The sequence below is a fragment of the Tachysurus fulvidraco genome, chromosome 24 (genome assembly GCF_022655615.1).
Source record: "Tachysurus fulvidraco isolate hzauxx_2018 chromosome 24, HZAU_PFXX_2.0, whole genome shotgun sequence".
Taxonomy (NCBI): domain Eukaryota; kingdom Metazoa; phylum Chordata; class Actinopteri; order Siluriformes; family Bagridae; genus Tachysurus; species Tachysurus fulvidraco.
The window spans coordinates 15,518,009-15,538,878 of NC_062541.1; the positions used below are offsets into that span (position 1 = coordinate 15,518,009).

At 45.1% G+C, this 20,870-nt stretch overlaps 1 protein-coding gene across 3 annotated transcripts in view; it reads left to right on the plus strand.

Annotated features, from left to right (window-relative positions):
* tmem184a (transmembrane protein 184a) overlaps window positions 1-20,870 on the plus strand; it is a 31,242-nt gene that overhangs the window by 2,986 nt on the left and 7,386 nt on the right. For 2 of the 3 annotated variants that reach the window (XM_027173885.2, XM_047807768.1), the window contains exons 2-9: window positions 494-733; window positions 8,539-8,704; window positions 10,047-10,137; window positions 11,743-11,818; window positions 14,860-14,951; window positions 15,073-15,242; window positions 16,902-17,099; window positions 19,144-20,600. In XM_027173885.2, the coding sequence (XP_027029686.1) occupies window positions 494-733; window positions 8,539-8,704; window positions 10,047-10,137; window positions 11,743-11,818; window positions 14,860-14,951; window positions 15,073-15,242; window positions 16,902-17,099; window positions 19,144-19,376 (1,266 nt within the window). In that variant the 3' untranslated portion in view covers window positions 19,377-20,600. Of the gene's footprint in view, window positions 1-493; window positions 734-8,538; window positions 8,705-10,046; window positions 10,138-11,742; window positions 11,819-14,859; window positions 14,952-15,072; window positions 15,243-16,901; window positions 17,100-19,143; window positions 20,601-20,870 lie in introns of those variants that run through there. The other variant, XM_047807769.1, reaches the window with a different exon arrangement.

Genomic DNA, 20,870 nt, shown 5'->3' on the forward strand with positions numbered 1-20,870 from the left:
AATTTTTCCTCTTTTCTTTCCCCCTCTCTCTCTTCTTACATCCACAACCCCACCCACCCCACATTTGTGCTCACCTTAATATAAAAAGCACCTTAAAAAGCTGTATTTATAGATAAAAGTGTGCTGCTTTCATTAGACGGTGGGCAAAGTTTGTGGTGATTTGGTGACATTGTGTGCGTGTCTTTTTGTTTTGCGAGCATGTTCTATCAGAACAGCCCCACACACACCTTATGTACATTCCATGTAGTTCATGTTCATACGTTTTTACAGTGATTTCTCTTTTCTTCTCTGGGAATCCTGATTTAGCTCCTGGATATTGTTGTTGTTCTACTAGTAGGTTTCAGAGCTACGTGTTGCACGTAAACAGCCATTTACACTCCTAGCAACACAGTAATTTGTAGCTTGGAGTGGGGAAAATACATAGTTTTCTAGAGCAGTACAAGTAAGTCTACATTTCAATCATTTCAATGTATTTTTTTTTTTCTCCCTTCAGATGGATGAAGCGTTAAACACAACTAACAGTACTTGGAGCATGGATTCAGACCGAAGCATGAGCGAATCAGCCTCCGATTCTTCGCCACTGCTGTCCAACATTTCTACCAGGTCCAACATGACCGTGATCATATCGGAGAACGGGACACTGATGGAGGACGAGATCTTCCTGAACACAGTTACGGCTCAGGTCCTCTCTGGGATCTTTGTTTGGTCTGCGCTGCTCATCACGTGTCACCAGGTGGGTCAGGTTGCGTTTTGTGTGTTTGTTTGTTTGTTTTTTTTTTATTGTTTTTTCCCCCCGAGATTGTAATGAAGGTACAGCTTCAAAACAACACTGAAATATGCTGATGCCGAGGAGGATTTGAATGGATGTGTGACCTGCAAGTCCAGAAAGATGAAGCTGAAAGCGAGGTCAGGGAAATAAACTAATAGATAGGTGGAGGACGTGTTCTTTGTGTCCACCCTTGTCTTGAGGTGATCGACTATTCACGCTATTATATTTGAGCACACCTTTTATTTTCCCACAGGTGACCAGTAATGTATTGCACACCTGCTAGCAAATGATAGTTGTTGTTACATCGTGCGGACATCTGAACGTAACACGGGAGTTTTTAGTCCACCTTTGCTGTTATAAGCCACTAGATGTTGGAGCGAGTCTGTGTGGATTTGTGTTCATTCAGCTACAAGAGCATTAGTGAGATCAGACACTGATGGTGTAAGAGTGAGGAGGTCTGGGGTTCAGTCTGTGTTCAGTGGGGTTGAGTCAGAGTCAGGGCTCAGTGCAGGACACTCGAGATCTTCACTCCAACCTTCTCACACCGTGTCTTCATGGAGCTCTGTGCTTTGTGTACAGAAGCATTGTCATGCTGGAACAGGGGTAAAGTTTCAGTGAAGGGAAATGTTTATGCTGCAGCATTTTAAGTCATGTACATACCTTTAGGGAGGAATCACGTTTGTGGGATGTGGTGGCTAAGGTGTTGGGATACTGATCGGAAGGTCATGGGTTCGAACCCCAGGTCCCTCAGTTGCTCAGTTGTAAGTCACTCTGGAGAAGGGTGTCTGCTAAATGCCGTAAATGTAAATGATGGTCAGGTGTCCACATACTTTGGGTCACGTTGTGTATTTATGTAATTCAGCATGAACAATGTGCTTCAATGTCCTTGAGCTGATAACAGTGTGTCTTAGATGTGCAATATACAGTCCTTTGAACTAACTCCTGAATGTCCACTACACCAAAACGTCCATCACTGTATTTTCTGCTTCCTGTATACATATCGAAACGAATCCGAGGTGACTTTTGCATGTGCGTGAAACAGCTCACATCGTAAGGAAGTTATAAAAAAAAAGACGTATACCACAACTGTGTATTATTATTCATCTACTTGCACTACTTTGTGATGTTTGAGTAACAGAGGTTTGTGTTCTTGAGTAAAATATGATGGGTCAAGATACTAAAAACAGTTTAAGACGTTTATTTGCTATGTTGTCAGGTTGCATATTTCTGCTTTGTGCTACGTGAGCATTTTATACAGCAACTTAGTTAGAACAAACGACTCGTTAGGTGGAACATAATTGATATGACATCAGTAGTATAGGCTGTGTGTGTGTGTGTGTGTGTGTGTGTCACACTTGCGGTAGACCTGCACATTCATGCAGTTATCCAATCAGCCAATCATGTGAAAGGAGGGCAGTGTATAAAATCTTGCACACACACAGGACAAGAGTTTCAGTTAATGTTCACATTAAACATCAGAATGAAGGAAAAAGTCTGGTTTGTGTGTAAACATGGTGGGGATGTTGGGCCCAGACAACCCTAACCCACTATCCCTAACCCAGTTTGAGTGTTTCAGAAACTCCTGGGGTTTTCACATAGAACAATCTCTAGGCTTTACACAGAATGGTGCAAAAGAAAACTAAAATAAACCCTGTGTGAGCGACGGTTCTGTGGGTGGACGAGAGATCAGAGGAGAACGAGCAGACTGGTTTTAGCTGACCACAGCTCTATATTTACAGTGGGTTATTTGAGCTATTACATTTTTTTCTGTTATCGCCGAGCAGTTCAGTCATCCTCTGACCTTTCATCAGTTTTTTTTTTTCTTTCTTTCTTTCTTCCCCATTTATTTATTTAAAAAAAAAAACTCTAAACACTTGCGCTTCAAACACTAAAACCAGTCTATCTGGTACCATTAACCATATCACAGTTACTGAGTCTTTCTGTGTCTCTCTCTCTCTCTCTCTCTCTCTCTCTCCTTCATTCTGATGTTTGACGTGAACATTACCCGAAGCTCGTGACCTGTACACGTGTGATTTTATGCCTCACGCAGCTGCCACATGATTGGCTGATTTAGATCATTGCTATTAAATTGGACAGTGACTGTGTGTGTAGATATTATCTAATCCTTTTTTTTCTTCTCACTGGATTTTTGTCAGAGTAGTAGGGACATGAGGGAGGTCATAATAACGGCTTAAATTTAATTTCTGTACTTCTGCCGATCCGTCCCATGCGCACGTCTTCTCTTTATTATATGACCCATAAAAATGTAATAATAAAAATCCACTTTCAAGCGACGTCCTCCGTAATCGTAGCACTAGAACCGTGGCGATGGGAGAAGGGGTCTTTTCCTGCGCTGCCTGGAGGGTACCTGGAGGACGGGTTTGATTGCTTCCGGAAGTCTTTTGTCCTTCCTCCCAAAAAGTCGAATGCCTCTGTGAAGCAGGAGGTTTTCAGGCAGCTTATACAATGACATGTTGGAGTTTAGCCAGAAAATGAAGCTCCATGAAGCACTCTCCCATCACAGGAAAAAAAAACTAATGTCAGCACAGCTCTATTTCATCATATAGACCAGAAAGCCAGCAGTTTGTGTCTGGCACCAGCTCACGTATTGCGTTTAAACAGCAGCCTGTACAGGAGCGGTGGAAAGGGTTTGCAAGGAAAATGTATGTAGATCCTGAAGAGTAGTTTGTTTTGGGGTTTTTTTTTCCATCCTATCAATGATGACAGGTCGTCTATAAGGAAATGTAAGGTTGAGATTGCTTTGTCGTTGGCTGCCCTTCAAGAACGTCGTCTCTGTTGTTTATCGTATTCCGGTGATCTCTCCTCTTTATTTATTTATTTATTTATTTATTTATTTATTTATTTATTTATTTATTTATTTTAAACAAATCTTTCTAGGAAAGAAAGAAAAAGCACATCCAACGTGACTAACCTTTAGCTTTTATACTCCATAATGGAGGAAAGTAAAGCTGTGATTTTGCCTTTTGTTGTAATTTTATTTATTTTTATTTTTTATATTTTTATCTTCCTGTTTGCGATGTATCAAGAGCTCAGTCAGCAGTCAGGGTGCTGATTAGGGAGTTGAAATATTTTTTATTATGTACTTGAACTTTTTTTTTATATATAAAGTGACAGACATCAGTCCTGCTCGGTGTTGATAAACGTCAGCGGTGAAGCTTTACGTTGTGAGTATGTTGAAATGTTGCCAGAAACGGAGTCTTCGGTGTGCCGGCGTGAAGCGAGCCTCAGAGTCCCACGATTTCTTGTATACAATCTACCGAGTCACTGGCGAGGGATCTAGGGAGCCGATCGAGCCCCGCCCAATCTCTACAAATCTCCAGTCCCACCAAGGGACTATTTTAAGAGCTCAGCTGATAAGCTCGTACGCTCTCAGTTTCAAACACTCGCGTGCAATCATTAAGCGTAAAAACGGATTTCGCTGCTCTTTACCTGAGCTTGAATGGCTAAGAAGTGTGTGGAGTGAGATAAAAATCCAGTGTTCAGTCATTTAAAAGAAATGGGAAGGAATTACTGCGAGCTGGATGGCCAGTAGATCAGACATCCCAGGTGCGCTATTCAACTAAACCTGCTCATGCAGGCATTTCCTTTAAAAAAAAAAAAAAAAAAAAAAAGTTCCCAACATTTTCACAGGCATTCCAACATCATGTATGGAATTAAGTGCTTTAGACCAGCTTGATTGGAATCATTCAGAAAGGTAGTTGTAGATTCGGTAGCCATGTTGCTTTGTCTAAACCGCAGAACTTTCATTCATAACCACTGGCGTTTTCTGGAGTCGCCGACACTGAGCTTACGGCGTCAATCCTGATGTTCTACCCCTGGTTGGAGTCTCGACACCCGGTGGTCACCCTGCCAGGGATTGATCTGCATGGTCAGCCAGCGTCTCATGGGATTGTTGTGGATTGAGCCACCCGGAGACTGTCATGCCTTCTCTGGGCCAATGTTGTGTCAGTCAGCTGTATGTTCTGGTCTTTATCAGTAATCAGGTCTGTGCTGAAGTCAGAGTTTATGATGACCCATTAGTTCCTCAGGAGCTCTCGGCTGCACTGTTATAAACTGTCGTAGAAAGGACATTATTTACATTTACACTATTTACTGTAAAGTGTCACCTAAATGAGGATGGGTTCCATTCTGAGTCTGGTTCCTCTCAAGGTTTTTCCTTGAGTCTGGTTCCTCTCGAGTTTTTCCTCGCCGGTGTCTCCTCCGTCTTGCTCGTTAGGGACAGGGATACACGTATTTAAAGTTAATGTTTTTAAATTGATTTTAAACTTTAATTGTATATATTCATTTATTTTTATCCTTATTTTTTTTCCTTCTCTTCTGTGTAAAGCTGCTTTGAGACAATGGGAAATTTGAATTTGACACTGAAACCTGTGATCCAATGGGACAGAAGTGAAGCTTAATGCCAGGCGTCGTCGTGCTCGGTTGTGGTGTGAACCTGTGGGGCATCTCAATCAGCTCCCTAGTTCAGCAGGCAAAGAGCTGATCAGGGAGTCGGCTATTTCTCTTTCTCTTTCTCTCAATCTCAAATCCCTTCCTCTCAATCTTTACCGTGCACTAGAACGTTTGCTCCCTAAAAAAAACACAATAATCCAAAAGCAGAGAGCTCTCACTATCAGTGCCCACTATGTTCCTTCACTTTATGTAAGGTTATATTTTTGCAAGCCTCTCAGCTTCGCATGTTCTTGCTGCTGAACCTCTCAAATGATTACTTCTGGTGGATTATTGATTTCTCTCTAACTGTATTTGGAGGTTTATGTACAGTTTGAGTTGGAAAAACTTTAATTGTTTTAATGATTTAAAAAAAGAAATCCCCTAGCCAACCTAACTAATACATGACACGTAAAGCTGAAGATTGGATATCTTTGTGTCCTTATGTGAGCCAGAGTGTTTACCAGTGGCCTAACTCATGTACACCATCAATTAGAGAGAGAGAGAGCTGATTGAGTGCGTGCGCGTGCGTGCGCGTCTGTCTGTCTGTGACCGAGACACGGCCGCCGCGTGCGTGCGCGTCTGTCTGTCTGTGACCGAGACACGGCCGCCGCGTGCGTGTGCGTCTGTCTGTCTGTGACCGAGACACGGCCGCTGCGTGCGTGTGCGTCTGTCTGTCTGACCGAGACACGGCCGCCACGTGCATGTGCGTCTGTCTGTCTGTGACCAAGACACGGCCGCCGCGTGCGTGCGCGTCTGTCTGTCTGTGACCGAGACACGGCCGCCGCGTGCGTGTGCGTCTGTCTGTCTGTGACCGAGACACGGCCGCTGCGTGCGTGCGCGTCTGTCTGTCTGACCGAGACACGGCCGCCACGTGCATGTGCGTCTGTCTGTCTGTGACCAAGACACGGCCGCCGCGTGCGTGCGCGTCTGTCTGTCTCTGACCGTGACACGGCCGCCGCGTGCGTGCGCGTCTGTCTGTCTCTGACCGTGACACGGTCGCCGCGTGCGTGCACGTCTGTCTGTCTCTGACCGTGACACGGCCGCCGCGTGCGTGCGCGCCTGTCTGTCTGTGACCGAGACACGGCCGCCGCGTGCCTGCGCGTCTGTCTGTCTCTGACCGTGACACGGCCGCCGCGTGCGTGCGTGTCTGTCTGTCTGTCTGTCTGTCTGTGACCGAGACACGGCCGCGCGTGCGTGTCTGTCTGTCTGTCTGTCTGTCTGTCTGTCTGTCTGTCTGTCTGTCTGTCTGTCTGTCTGTGCCCGAGACACGGCCGCCGCGTGTGTGTCTGTCTGTTTGTGACCGAGATACGGCCGACGCGTGCGTGTCTGTCTGTCTGTCTGTCTGTCTGTCTGTCTGTGCCCGAGACACGGCCACCGCGTGCGTGTCTGTCAGTCTGTCTGTCTGTGACCGAGACACGGCCACTGCGTGCCTGTCTGTCTGTCTGTCTGTGCGTCTGTGCCCGAGACACGGCCGCCGCGTGCGTGTCTGTCTGTCTGTCTGTCTGTGACCGAGACACGGCCACTGCGTGCCTGTCTGTCTGTCTGTCTGTGCGTGCCCAAGACACGGCCGCCGCGTGCGTGTCTGTCAGTCTGTCTGTGACCGAGACACTGCCGCCGCGTGCGTGCGTGCTTGTCTGTCAGTCTGTCTGTGACCGAGACACTGCCGCCGCGTGCGTGCGTGCTTGTCTGTCAGTCTGTCTGTGAGCGAGACACTGCCGCCGCGTGCGTGTCTGTCTCTGTGAGCGAGACACTACCGACGCGTGCGTGTCTGTCTGTCTGTCTCTGTGAGCGAGACACTGCCGACGCGTGCGTGTCTGTCTGTCTGTCTCTGTGAGCGAGACACTACCGACGCGCGCGATGCGTGCTGTTACCGAGATAAGGTTAATAAGGTATATTAACCTTACATGAGTTCCTCACTAGCAGAGCCAGTAGCATCTTGGGATGGTTCACCAGTACAGAACAAGACAACTGACCTACGATTTTATTTTATTCATAAGTGTCGTCTCTAACCCGAGGTACTGAGTACTGCTCGTGATCCAGCTGCGGTGTGGTGTATTAGTGTCGATGATGGCTACGATAATTCTTAATCGATTCAGAGTGATACTTCTTGGTTCTTCATTATTTATTTATTTATTTATTTCCTTCCTCTTCAGTGTTTTCTCCCGAGAGCACAGGCCATTTCGCTCTCTTGGCTCCCATCCAGCTCACACTCTGCTTCACTCTTAAGGCTGGATAAACCGTGCGCTTCTCATAAACCTGGCACTCGTTTCCAAATCTGCTCCTGTACTTTAGAAGGAATCTGGTCACGTGCAGGCCACGGCCTTGACCACGAAACTGTAAAACGAAGGCAATAAAATGATATAATGCTGAAGACTAATTAAGAAGAAGAATAAAAGTACATGCTACAGAGTCAGTGGAGGGAATAATTAGCCTTGCTTACTTTCAGCTCTGCCTGTTGGAGTCTATTTCTCTTCCTGCACTGCAGGAGAAATGGACCAGATCAATCTAGCGCCTGACTCACCTCGGTCCTCTAGAGCACTTTTATACATTAGTCCTCTGCCCACGAGAGGGAGGGCGTCTTATGTGAGTCACAGTCTGTGCATATAGACAGGACGTTGGTCTGGATCTGAAATAAGTTCAAGTCTGTTACTTTTTAAAAGATTTATCAAGGCCAAGTGATTTTATATTCCACACACAAAACAAATAGAAACGCCCTCCTACTTTGGTGTCCTGCAGGTGTAATGATTAACTACCAACTCCATCTTGGGTGTGATAAAAGCACAGGTGAAGCAAGTGCAGCTGGATATTTCTTGTAGTTGTTTTTTTGTTTTGTTTTTTTTAATAAATATTCTTTCCTCCATCCATCCATCCATCCTTCTTTCCTACTTGTGGACCTCCTTCATCCATGTTAGATAAATGACCTGTTTGAGGTTTTCTATCACATCCCACCTCTCCTCAATCTCTGCTCCGTGTTAATAATTTCCATTCCCTTTTTATCACGGAGCTTCATCATCATCATCATCCCAACCTCTGGAGGACTTTATTTTGCCTGAGGGGGAAAAAGTCTGAGAGAAATCCTTTTTGTATTCATTGGCTGTTTTTATTCAGTTCCCATCATGTCTTTTAAAACTACTTGGATTTGTGGTGGTTATTTATAACGGGGGGCTATGAGAGGGGAAAGGGGGGGCTACGGGAGGGAACGTGGGGCTACGTTGGGCTATTGGGGGGGCTACGGGAGGGAACAGGGTTCCAAAGACGTGGGCTATACACAACGGTTCTTGTTAAGTGAGTCTCATGAGTGTGTTTGTGTGTTTTAGATCTACTCGCACCTGAGGTCATACACAGTGCCAAACGAGCAGCGCTACATCATCCGCATCCTCTTTATTGTGCCCATTTACGCCTTTGACTCGTGGCTCAGCCTCCTCTTCATCAGCAATGACCAGTACTACGTCTACTTCGACTCTATCCGTGACTGCTACGAAGGTAGGTACCATTATTTATTCTTCTTATTTGTCTCTCTGCTAATAGATCGGGCTTTAGATATAGAGCCACTTACTCTGATCTAAAATAGGTCACAGGCATCCAACTGCCCAAACTTGTTCCTCTCATCTTTCTACATAGTACAAAGCACGAACCCGAACACGGCGTCTTCGTGTCTGTCATCATCGTTGTGGTGTTCCACCTTCCTTCCTGTGTTAGTGGTTTCTCAGTTAAACACACCCATCAGTGGCATTCGCAGACCATCTTTTAGTTTCTTTTTTTTGTTTTTAAGAAATCAGCAGAACGTCAATAAGTTCAGTCTTTTATTAATGATGCAGTTTGTATAATCAAACGGGCATTTTTATTATTCTTCTTGCCTCTGAATAAAATATTAATGTAGACTGAATTTCTTCGAAGTAGTTTGTGGTACATAAAAGCACTGTGCACAGATGTGGAAAGAGTTCATGCAAATGACTTGCTCTTAATACATGAGTCACTCTTTTAATTGTAATTACAGAGAGTGATGGTTTTTTTTCTAGATGCATTTCATGAGGGAGACTGAGACAGGGGGGAGAGAGAGAAGCGAGAGAGGGGGAGAGAGCACGAGAGACGGGGGGAGAGGGAGCGAGAGAGACAGGGGGAGCGGGAGCGAGAGAGACAGGGGGAGCGGGAGCGAGAGAGACTGGGGGAGAGGGAGCGAGAGAGACGGAGCGAGACAGACGGGCGGAGGGGGAGCGAGAGAGACGGAGCGAGACAGACGGGCGGAGGGGGAGCGAGACAGACGGGCGGAGGCGGAGCGCGGGCGCGAGACGGGCGGAGCGCGGGCGCGAGACGGGCGGAGCGCGGGCGCGAGACGGGCGGAGGCGGAGCGCGGGCGCGAGACACACGGGCGGAGGCGGAGCGCGAGACAGACGGGCGGAGGCGGAGCGCGGGCGCGAGAGACGGGCGGAGCGCGGGCGCGAGAGACGGGCGGAGCGCGGGCGCGAGAGACGGGCGGAGCGCGGGCGCGAGAGACGGGCGGAGCGCGGGCGCGAGAGACGGGCGGAGGGAGAGCACGGGAGCGAGAGAGACGGGCGCGAGACGGGCGGAGGGAGAGCACGGGAGCGAGAGAGACGGGCGCGGGAGACAGAGAGGCAGGCAGATGGACAGACAGACCGACGGAGGGAGAGACGAACAGTGACACAGACAAATCCATCGGATGATCATGGACAATCCGGTTCTTTAATGTAATCTGTAGTCTGTTAAAGTTAAGAACAATAAAGAAAGTTTCTCTTTTTTTCCTCCTGAATAAAACCTTGAAACTGAGGATGATGTAAATATTTAGCTTTTTTTTCCCCCTTCTCAGCTTTTGTAATCTACAACTTCCTGAGCCTGTCCTTTGAGTATCTCGGAGGTGAGAGTGCCATCATGGCCGAAATACGAGGAAAACAGATTCCGTAAGTGCCTGTTTTTGTTTTTGTTTGTTTTTTCTCCAGAGACCCAGACCGACATTTTAGTGTAGTTTCATTACATGACCACTTTACGATGACACGAAATGAACTGTGAGGAAAGCCGAGATTGCTCGGGGCGGCCTCGGGCGTTAAATCGACATTAAATCCGAGTTAGTTTCGTTATCCGGTTCCAAACTGAATTCTGATGTCATCGGAGCGTTCCTCTGTTTCACCCGTAGCAGATGAGTCAAACTCCACCGGACTGAAAGTCCCTCAGGTGGACGTTACACTCCAGGCAGCACCTCAGGGACTTTGTTCCAGCCTGTAACTTTCTCTTCTTTATCCTTTAGAAACAACCACCACCCAGATGCATGACTTTTTTTTTTAGGAGAAGTTTTAGTTTCATGTATAAGGTCATTTTGTCTAGAGAAAGCACACACATTAGTTTCCATTTACACTCCTAGACCGCTACTAATATCATTACCTCTAATATCATTACCTCATCTTCACCGCCGTTTGTGTAAGCGCACCGTTTGATCTCGGCCCACACTTGGCTTTGAGGTTTAAGCGGATTTGAGATAAGTTTGAGATTAATGTAATATAAGCACACACAGTAATAGGGCTTTCATTAAAAAAAAAAAAAAGTTCTAGAAATATCTCGACCGCTACTAGCTTATTACCCCATCATTGTTTGTGTAAGCGTACCATTAACCGTGCTCTTACTTATTCCCTCCAGAGCCTCAACAGTGTCTTTCGCACCACTCGATACAATTTAAACCGGACCTGGTGGCTTTTTAAATGCGACCCGATACCGCCTCGCCCGAGGCAGGGATCAGAATCATATCGAGCGTAATCTCCTCGTCCCGTCGTGCACACTCACACACCTGGCTGTAATTTCAGGTGCTCCTCAAAGCCGCTGATTAAACCTCGAACTCCGGAGGGTGGTAGATTTCTAGGGAAGCCTACTTTAAGACTTTTAATGTTTTTTTGGGTTTTTTTTTCCCTTTTCCCCCCTTTTCCCCTCCTGTTTTGTGCCTTTCTAATAATATTACACTGAGGGCTTCTAAAAAGCTCCCTGTAGCCCTCTTTACTTTAAGAAGCACTACCCTGCAAAGGAGCGCTAAAGGAACAGCTGGATTTATTCGGCTCTAATCAGAATCACTACAGTTACACACAGATGGGGACTAATTAGCATTTTGTTTGGGAGGAAATTGGCTACATCCGTGCTCATTTACAGTTAAGGGATGTGCTAAATGTCCCACACTAACATCCCAGATTATTTGTGCCTACACTTTTTTTATTTATTTATTTATTTATTTATTTATTTATTTATTTTTACTCCTACCCTTTCTTTTTAAATTCAGCTTCAGAATTATTTTTTTGTATTTATTTATTTATTTGTTTATTTATTTATTTATTTATGTATTTATTGGAATGTTGGTTTCTAGCTATAAAGTAAGGGAACTTTAAGGTTTTGTCGTGTTGAATTGGTTTTTTTTTTTTTTTCTAAATGAAAGTTAACGCTGACTAACACCACAAAGATGAAGCATGTATTTAATGTGTGTGTATAACGTGCTGTTTATTTCACCGTGTCACTTGTCGGTCCCACAGGTCGAGCTGTATGTACGGCACCTGCTGTCTGTCTGGAATGAGTTACTCCATCGGCTTCTTAAGATTCTGCAAACAGGTTTGTTTCTCGTTGCCGAGCAGCCTTCGGCACGCCGTCGGCACGCCGTCACACTGAAGATTAGACATTTTGTTTGCTATGACTGCTAATAACAGCAGAGCTGCTGAAGGTGAAGCACCGTGTAACTTGTGTGATTGTCACTAAGAGCTGAATTAGGGTTTGTACCTTAGCCAGGAACTGTGGGAAAGGCAAGATGTAAACTTCACAGATGGGGGAAATGCAAAATTAAAGAGGATTAATGCCCCATTTGTGTTTCTCCCTATCACCCCATCTTTCCCTCTCTTTTTTTTTTCTCTTGTCACCCCCTCTCTTTTTTCTTTCACCCCCCCCTCCATCTTTCACCCTCTCTCTCTCCATCTTTCACCCCCCATCTTTACCCCTCTCTCTCTCTCCCTCCCCATCTTTACCTCTCTCTCTCTCTCCCTCCCCATCTTTACCTCTCTCTCTCTCTCCCTCCCCATCTTTACCTCTCTCTCCCTCCCCATCTTTACCTCTCTCTCTCTCTCCCTCCCCATCTTTACCTCTCTCTCTCTCTCCCTCCCCATCTTTACCTCTCTCTCTCTCGACTCCCCATCTTTACCTCTCTCTCTCCTTCTCCCTCCCCATCTTTACCTCTCTCTCTCCCTCTCCCTCCCCATCTTTACCTCGCTCTCTCTGTCTCGATCTCGCTCCCCCTCTCTACCCCTCTCTCTCTCTCCCTCCCCATCTTTAACCTCTCTCTCCTCTCTCTCCTCTTCGCTCTTCTCTCTCTCTCCCTCCCCATCTTTACCTCTCTCTCTCACTCTCACTCTCTCTCTCTCTCTCTCCAGCTTTACCTCTCTCTCCCCATCTTTACCTCTCTCTCTCTCTCCTCTCCTCTCCTCTCTCCTCTCCTCTCCTCTCCTCTCTCTCTCCCTCCCCATCTTCTACTCTCTCTCTCCTCTCTCCCTCCTCTCTTCCTCCTCTCCTCTCTCTCCCTCCTCTTCCTCTCTCTCTCCTCTCCCACTCTCTCTCCTCTCCTCTCCACTCCTCTCCTCTCCTCTCCCTCTCCCTCTCTCACTCTCCTCTCCTCTCCTCTCCTCTCCCTCTCCCATCTAACCTCTCTCTCTCCTCCCCTCTCCTCTCCACTCCTCTCCTCTCCTCTCACCTCCTCTCTTCTCCTACCCTCTCTCTACTCTCCTCCTCCTCTCTCTCCTCTCCTCTCCATTCTCTCTCTCCTCTCCTCTCCTCTCCTCTCCTCTCCTCTCCTCTCCTCTCCCTCCCCATCTTTACCTCTCTCTCTCCTCTCCCCATCTTTACCTCTCCACTCCTCTCCTCTCCTCTCCCTCTTTACTCTCTCTCTCTCTCCTTCCCCATCTTTACCTCTCTCTCTCTCCTTCCCCATCTTTACCTCTCTCTCTCCCTCCCCATCTTTACCTCTCTCTCTCCCTCCCCATCTTTACCTCTCTCTCTCCCTCCCCATCTTTACCTCTCTCTCTCTCTCTCTCCAGCTTTACCTCTCTCTCTCTCCTTCCCCATCTTTACCTCTCACTCTCTCTTTCTCTCTCTCCCTCCCCATCTTTACCTCTCTCTCTCCTTCCCCATCTTTACCTCTCTGTCTCTCTCCTTCCCCATCTTTACCTCTCTCTCTCTTTCTCTCTCTCTCTCTCTTTCTCCCTCCCCATCTTTACCCCTCTCTCTCTCGCTCTCTCTCTCCCTCCCCATCTTTACCTCTCTCTCTCTCTCTCAAAGAAAAATGAACACAGTGCAGAAGTGTTTGCCTCGGGATGTTGTCACCTACACCACCACATACCCTGTCTTCTTCCAAATCATAAAGCAGACTTTTATTTGATTTTTTTTTTTTTTTGCTGGTCCACTTTCTTTCAAATAACATCCTAGCGAAAAGCGCTCAAGAAGAAAAACAATGAGGACTTTGTGTGACCGGCTTGATGATAAACACAGAGAAATAATAGTTGTTGTCAGACTGATGCCGTCTGCGAAGGGAGCTGAGACACTCCCAGCACTCGGAGCATAAAGCTGATGGAAATTGGATTTGAGAGCCCTGTCTTCAAAACGGGGAACATTATGTGAAATAAACTTTTTTAGATCAGAAAATGGAAAGCGCTAAACACGTGGGTCTCTGTGACTGGGCCATAAACACCCCCTGCCATGTGTTCAGACACGTGCTCAGGCCAAGCACACTGAGAGGTCGCACCTTCTTACTTCTGTTTGTTTTTGTTTTAAACTACAGAGTTCCTGTTAATTAACCTGATCTAGCACATCTGCCTACGTCTGACACCTGAGCTGTTAAAAGTTGCATAATTATCTCACTTTATCCTGAGTATTTATTCAATATTATTTAGATTAGATTTTTTACGATCTCGCCAAACGATACCGACCCACAAACTGGATCATTTGGGTAGTATCAGTTCAGGGCTAATAATATTAATGTTAATAATAATAGTAATAGTAGTAATAATAATATAGTAATAATAATAATAATAATAATAATAATAATAATAATAATATGCTGCAGTCATTATTTGATTCAGGCTTCACGATTCAATTTGATTCGATTCTCAATATAATTCTGAACACAAATAATAGAATTTCATGGCGTAAAAAAATAATAACTGAACTTTTTGTTTCTTATCTTGTATTATAAGTGTGTGTTTGTGGTGGCTTCAGTAATGTTAAATCATGTGACCAGAGTGGGACCTCTGGTGTTCAAACAGTGCCTTACATGCAGAATTAAAATACTGACGTCCACAATCTGAATCACACGTGGTCATGATGCACCGTGTCACAACGTCTAGTTACACCCCTCATCAGTCCGTCTAAGAATTTGGGCTTTTACAGTCTCCTAAATCAATGGAAAATCAAGCAGACTCTGTGATATTTGGAGGCCTTTACTATTTTTCTAACCTATCAGGGGTTTCCCGCAGATTTGGCTCGAGACACGAGTATAGTCAATACATCTGTTATGTCTGACTGCTAGGAGGTTAAAAGAAGAATAGGCTTAGGTTTTAAACTTTCCCTAAAACACACGCATTTACTAATACTCAGTTTTGGTTGTCCTGTAGGCCACGCTTCAGTTCTGCGTGGTGAAACCCATCATGGCCATCATCACCATCTTCCTACAAGCTTTCGGCAAATATCACGACGGAGACTTCAAGTGAGTTTTCTTACGTTTCACTCCAATAATAATCCGGTATAGTGCTATCGGTGTGCATCGCATGGTGAACAAATGTAAATAAAGCCAAAACGACACTAAACACACAACGTCTTTCCGACAGCGTGAACGGAGGCTACCTCTATATCACGATCATCTACAACGTCTCAGTGAGTCTGGCCCTCTACGCCCTGTTCCTCTTCTACTCTGCTACCAGTGATCTCCTGAGGCCCTTTGAGCCCGTGCTCAAGTTCCTGACCATCAAATCCGTCATCTTCCTCTCCTTCTGGCAAGGTGGGTAAGAGTTTAAAAAGGTGAAAGGAACCGATTTTTTTTCGAATTGGATTTGACTAAAGAGTTTCTCCTGTTTTTTTTTATAAAAAGGAGACTTTTGGAAAGGCAACGTAAAGTCAGGTCAGAGTTCCGAACAGCGGGTTTGTACTGAATATTAAGTATGAGAATCCTGGATAAATATATAAATAAGTCGGCTCTACAAAAGGCTGTATATTAATTGTCTGAAAGCGTGCACGTGAACAAGCAGCCTGACTCCATCTAGCGCTCACTCTCGAGTGTCTTTGTGCTGGGATGCTAGTAGCGTTAACAGCTGGTTAAGTAATTAGTCACAGCAGTCTTCATTTGTAAGCCATTTAACACGGTGGCTGAAAAGACTAATCAATCTCAGATAATCGCTCGCCGTGTGACGCGCGTCGGAGGAGTCCAGCCAGGCTTTATCACACACAATTTCATATTCGGTACAAAACCGTGCCTTCAGAACGCTGGCCTGATCTTGTTCTTGTGCCTTTTCTAAAAATTCAGCCATCATACGAAGCGTCAGAAGATTTTGGTCGTCGTTAACAAAAGATATACACTCGAGTCCTAACCAGATCCCTTCTAAAAAGCTGTAAGCTCATGTTATTCTCTTGACGTTACATTTTAATTTTGTCTACTGCTGAAAGATTTAATTACGTTGCTTTTAAATCATTTTCCTAATGAAAAAGGATGAAAGAAAAGTGAGAGCCCTCGTGTGAGGCTCCCGTAAGCCTCGTTTTAAACTTGTGCTCCGCAGATACACACATTGATCTGAGCCTTTTTTTTCCATCCAGAATCGTAAACCTCATTTTTTTCATAAAAAAATATGAAAATTGAAAGGGGCACACGGTGGCTTAGTGGTTTGCACGTTCGCCTCACACCTCCAGGGTCGGGGTTCGATTCCCGTCTCCGCCTTGTGTGTGTGTGTGTGTGTGTGTGTAGTTTGCATGTTCTTCCCGTGCCTCGGGGGTTTCCTCCGGGTGCTCCGGTTTCCTCCCCCGGTCCAAAGACATGCATGGTAGGTTGATTGGTATCTCTGGAAAATTGTCTGGAGTGTGTGTGAGTGAATGAGTGTGTGTGTGCCCTGTGATGGGTTGGCACTCCGTCCAGGGTGTATCCTGCCTCGATGCCCGATGACGCCTGAGATAGGCACAGGCTCCCCGTGACCCGAGACGTTCGGATAAGCGGTAGGAGATGAATGAATGAATGAAAAATTGTAAACAAAAAAAAAAAAGCTTCATATAAGGAACGAAGCTCCAAAGTTGGCTAAAATGCCCGATTGCTTGGCAAGTGGATACCACTGAAATATTCATTATATTTCCTCATTTAATATATACATAATATCCATAATTTTTTTTCTCCTTCCATATAGCCCTGATATTTTAACATAATGCCCGTCTTTGTGTTTTCACGTGTTACGGTGCCAAAGGGAGGCTTCTTAAAGGGGTCTGGTTACAGGAAAGGGAATATATTTGTAAAACGGTGTGAATGAATGCATCAGCGTGTGCATACGTTCATGTACAATTTAAAAAAAAATGAATCCAAAAAACTTGATAAGTGCCTTGATTAAACGTGTATTTAGCTGATCTATGACGATGATGATGATGATGATGATTCTAATGCACTGTTTCTCCTTATTTCCAGGCATGATCCTGGCCATCCTGGAGCGCTGTGGCGTGATCCCAAAAGCACTACTGATAGACGGGCACGAGGTGGGCGCAGGGACGGTAGCAGCTGGCTGGCAGAATTTCATCACCTGCATCGAAATGTTCTTCGCCGCTATCGCGCTTCGCTACGCCTTCACGTACGACGTGTACCAGGAGAAGAAGAACCAAGCACCAGGTTGGCATGCTGTATAGCAATCTGTCTGCCTTACTACCTTGAGTTGAGACAGTCGCTGTTGTAAAGAAGGCTTTGCCAGGCTACTTTAGAGGAGAAGGGAACGCTGTAATGTTTCTCTGTGGGGCAGCTGAAGTCAGCAGGAGTCGGGGTTCAGAGGAACACGCTAAGGTTCAGCTCTCCTCTGAGGCAGGGATGGTGCTCGAAAAAAATAACAGACATCTGTGGCACAGCACGTGGCTTAAAAACATTTCAGTTGAAGATAAATAGATATGTTTTAGACACGGAGTTGTGTTTTTTTCCCCCCCTTTAGCTTCAGATACAGTCTTAGTGTGTGTGGGTGAGGAAACTGACAAAGGAGAAAGTGCTCAGTGCTTCCGAAAGCGGGGCCTTTTTCATCCCCCCCCCCCCCCACCCCCCACAATTTTTCTTCATCCTGCCGAAGGTTTTGAAAGCACCTTTTGTTTGAGCCTTCAGTCTTGTTTGGCAGTGTGTGAGGGTTTAGGTCGAGCAGAAAATTTCTATTTAATATTCTTCGATCTCGGCGCTAATGACATCGTGGTCCCTGAATGTTAAGCACTTCATTAGACCTGTATTATGATTCAGTGCATTCTGCAGGAAATCCAGCCCCTTCATTCCTCTGCTCTGTCTGTGTGGGTTTATACGCCAAGACTAGGGGTGATGTCACATACTTACGGGTAACTAAAAACCGGGCTAAAACCGGCCCTCGAGGTGATGCTTCGTCTGATCTAATGACCTTTTTCTGTCAGGGAAAAGGTCAGAAGAAGGCACGTCTCAGTGGAGGCGTGTGTGTGTGTGTGTGTGTGTGTGTGTGTGTGCGTGTGTGTGTGCCTTTTCTCCTAAAACAAATGGCGAGTGTGTTGACCCAAACTTAAGGACCCTCCACATCACATCACCCCTTTGTCTAACCCACGCACTACAGTGACGAGCGTATTCGCTGACTCTAATCTCAGGAGTGTAACGACTCGCTCTGGTCCACTAGAGGGCAGAAGTACAGAAGGCAGATATTGTTTTTTTTTTTTTTTTCCTTGCCTGATCTCTTATGATAATTGAAGAGTATAAGCACAATTCACTCTTGGTGTTTAGATCCGAGTAACATCCCTTTAGAAAGGTGCAGAAGCAGATAGGTTTGGGGTTTGTTTTTTTTTCTCCTCACAACATCACTAGCATTAGAGAAGTGAAGCAGGGGAGCACTGGGACATGGGTCAGGTCTTTTCTTTTAAATCCAATCTCTCTCTCTCTCTCTCTCTCCCTCCCTTGCTGTGTGTGTGTGTGTGTGTGTGTGTGTGTGTGTGTGTGTGTGTGTGTGTGTGTGTGTGTGTGTGTGTGTGTGTGTGTGTGTGTGTGTGTGTGTTCACAAAAGTGAAAATAATGCTGTGTAACTCGGGCGTAGCAGAATCTCATGTGACCGTGAGGACAGATCATGTGTTTGGAAAGGTCGTAGAAAATGCAGACATAAATCGAGTCTGTTGTAGGTTTTATAATATAGATATTTATCGGCCCCCCAGTTTTTTTGTGTTTTTTTTGTGATTGTTAACTTTTTTTCAACATTTGCAATGAAATATGACAAGCCCACAAGCGCAGGATTTTTCTTTTAAACTCTTACCAGTGAACACACACACACACACACACAAAGTAATATTCTGCATGAGCGCTTCTAACGTCCCATGCAGTTGCATAGAAGGGAGCTTCGGCCAAACGGGCGCTGTTATGACATCACGAGACACTTCAAAACGTCCTCAAATCGGTGGAAAATCTGCAGGAATTTTGAAGTTCTTCAGAATCGGAGTTCATTTCTACAGTCACAAAATCCTGGAGTCACTGATTCCCAACATCATAGACCTTTTCACTTGCATTTGGTTTTATCCTCATGGTTTATTATTTTTTTTGGTCCATGATGAAATTTGCATTGCATTCTCTTACATTTCTTACTGTAGTCACTTTTACGCTTCGTCAAGTACATACACCTGTGCGTCGTACATACACCTGTGCTCCTTGTAACTAAAGGATTCCTTTTTCTTTGTAGATAACGTGGCCCCCATGCACAGCATCTCCAGCGGACTGAAAGAGACCATCAACCCCGGAGACATGGTGCAGGACGCCATCCATAACTTCTCTCCAGCCTACCAGCAGTACACGCAGCAGTCCACGCAGGAGGTGGTGCAGCCGAGCCAGAACGGCAAGCAGGGCCCTGCCATCGGCAAGAACCCCAAGAAGTCTGACAAACTCACACTGATCGACACGGACGATGAGTTCTAAAGCGTGTGTGTGTGTGTGTGTGTGTGTGTGTGTACAGGGGAAGGGGAACCAAAGATGCACAGAACAGAATCCAAACCCAGACTGATAAATTATAAAAGACGTAACGTGTTTTTGTTGAAGGTTTACATAATCCCAGATTAAATAAATCCATTATATAGTAGACGGTATGAACATGACTCTAAGAATTAACACACACGGCGTTCATTCTACGGTCAAAGGAAAGTTTTGGGGTTTTTCTTTGGGCGAAGTCCTCGCACGTCGCAGCCGTTTCATCACTTTGCTCACCCATCGTTTTGCTGACAGAACGATGCTGCTGGGATCCCCAGTGACTCCTGGCTGTATTACAGCATGTCCTAAGCGTAAAGGAGGCGTTCGGAAAGCTCATCCGGGCCGAGCCGACACTTCAGAGCGAAGCTTTTGAACTACTTTTTTTTTTTTTCTCTCTCTCTCGGCGGCCTTCAACTTCGGTCTCCTGACGACCAGAAACGTCTCTCAAAGATGCCGTGGACACGGAGCACAGCACTTCAAACCGTTCACGTCGGCTCTTTTGAAACGCTTCCCGTCTCCCGCAGCAAGGACACAACCGACGGCTTAAGAACTTCCTTTTCGCTCAGCATCTCTAATCCTGTCTGAACAAATCAGCAGTCTTACACTATACATGGAAGGATGCTGTGTTTTTTTTTTTGTTTGTTTTGTTTGTTTGTTTGTTTTTTTTAATTGTAAATAATTTGTATGTAATTTAGTTGCACAGGTGATGGGAATGTAAAGGTTAATATAATGTTAGTGTAAAGAAATACTATAATTATTTCATGTTATTGTTTGATGCTTATACACTGGTTTGGCTTCACATTTTTAAATACTTTTTAAAAATTATTATTATTATTATTATTTCTTTTTATGTGCCGCATTTAACAGACTCGTAAATCAGTTCGGTTAAACAGGACGTGCAGTCGGTACGGTTCTTTAACGAGGTCTGTACAAATTATGAAGTTTATGAAGCTATAAAATCGATCAGTTCTTGTACACACTGTTCATAAAGTATTCGAAATGCTTCCTGTCACCTTTTTGTTTGTTTTTTTTTCCCCGGGCTTATACACGCGTGTTGATGTATACGTTAAAGCCTTTCAGTAAGTTATGCTGCTGTTCACGTTGATCGGTTCTGGATTCGAATAACTGACTTTTAACGCTCATCGATGATGAAATAAAATAAAGTGAAGGATCGTAGATGTGCAGTTCTTACCTCATCAGTTCAATTCAAGTTTATTTGTATAGCGCTTTTTACATTGTCATCGTCTCAAAGCGGCTTTACAGAACATAAACATAGAACAAAAGGTTATTATAAAGAATAATATAAAGATTAATATAATAATAATTCAAGATTAATATTAGATATATTTAAATGTGTCTGTATTTATCCCTAATGAACAAGACTGAGGTGATTGTGGTGAGGGAAAAACTCCCTTAAGTCCTATTCGGACTGGATTAGTTTAACGT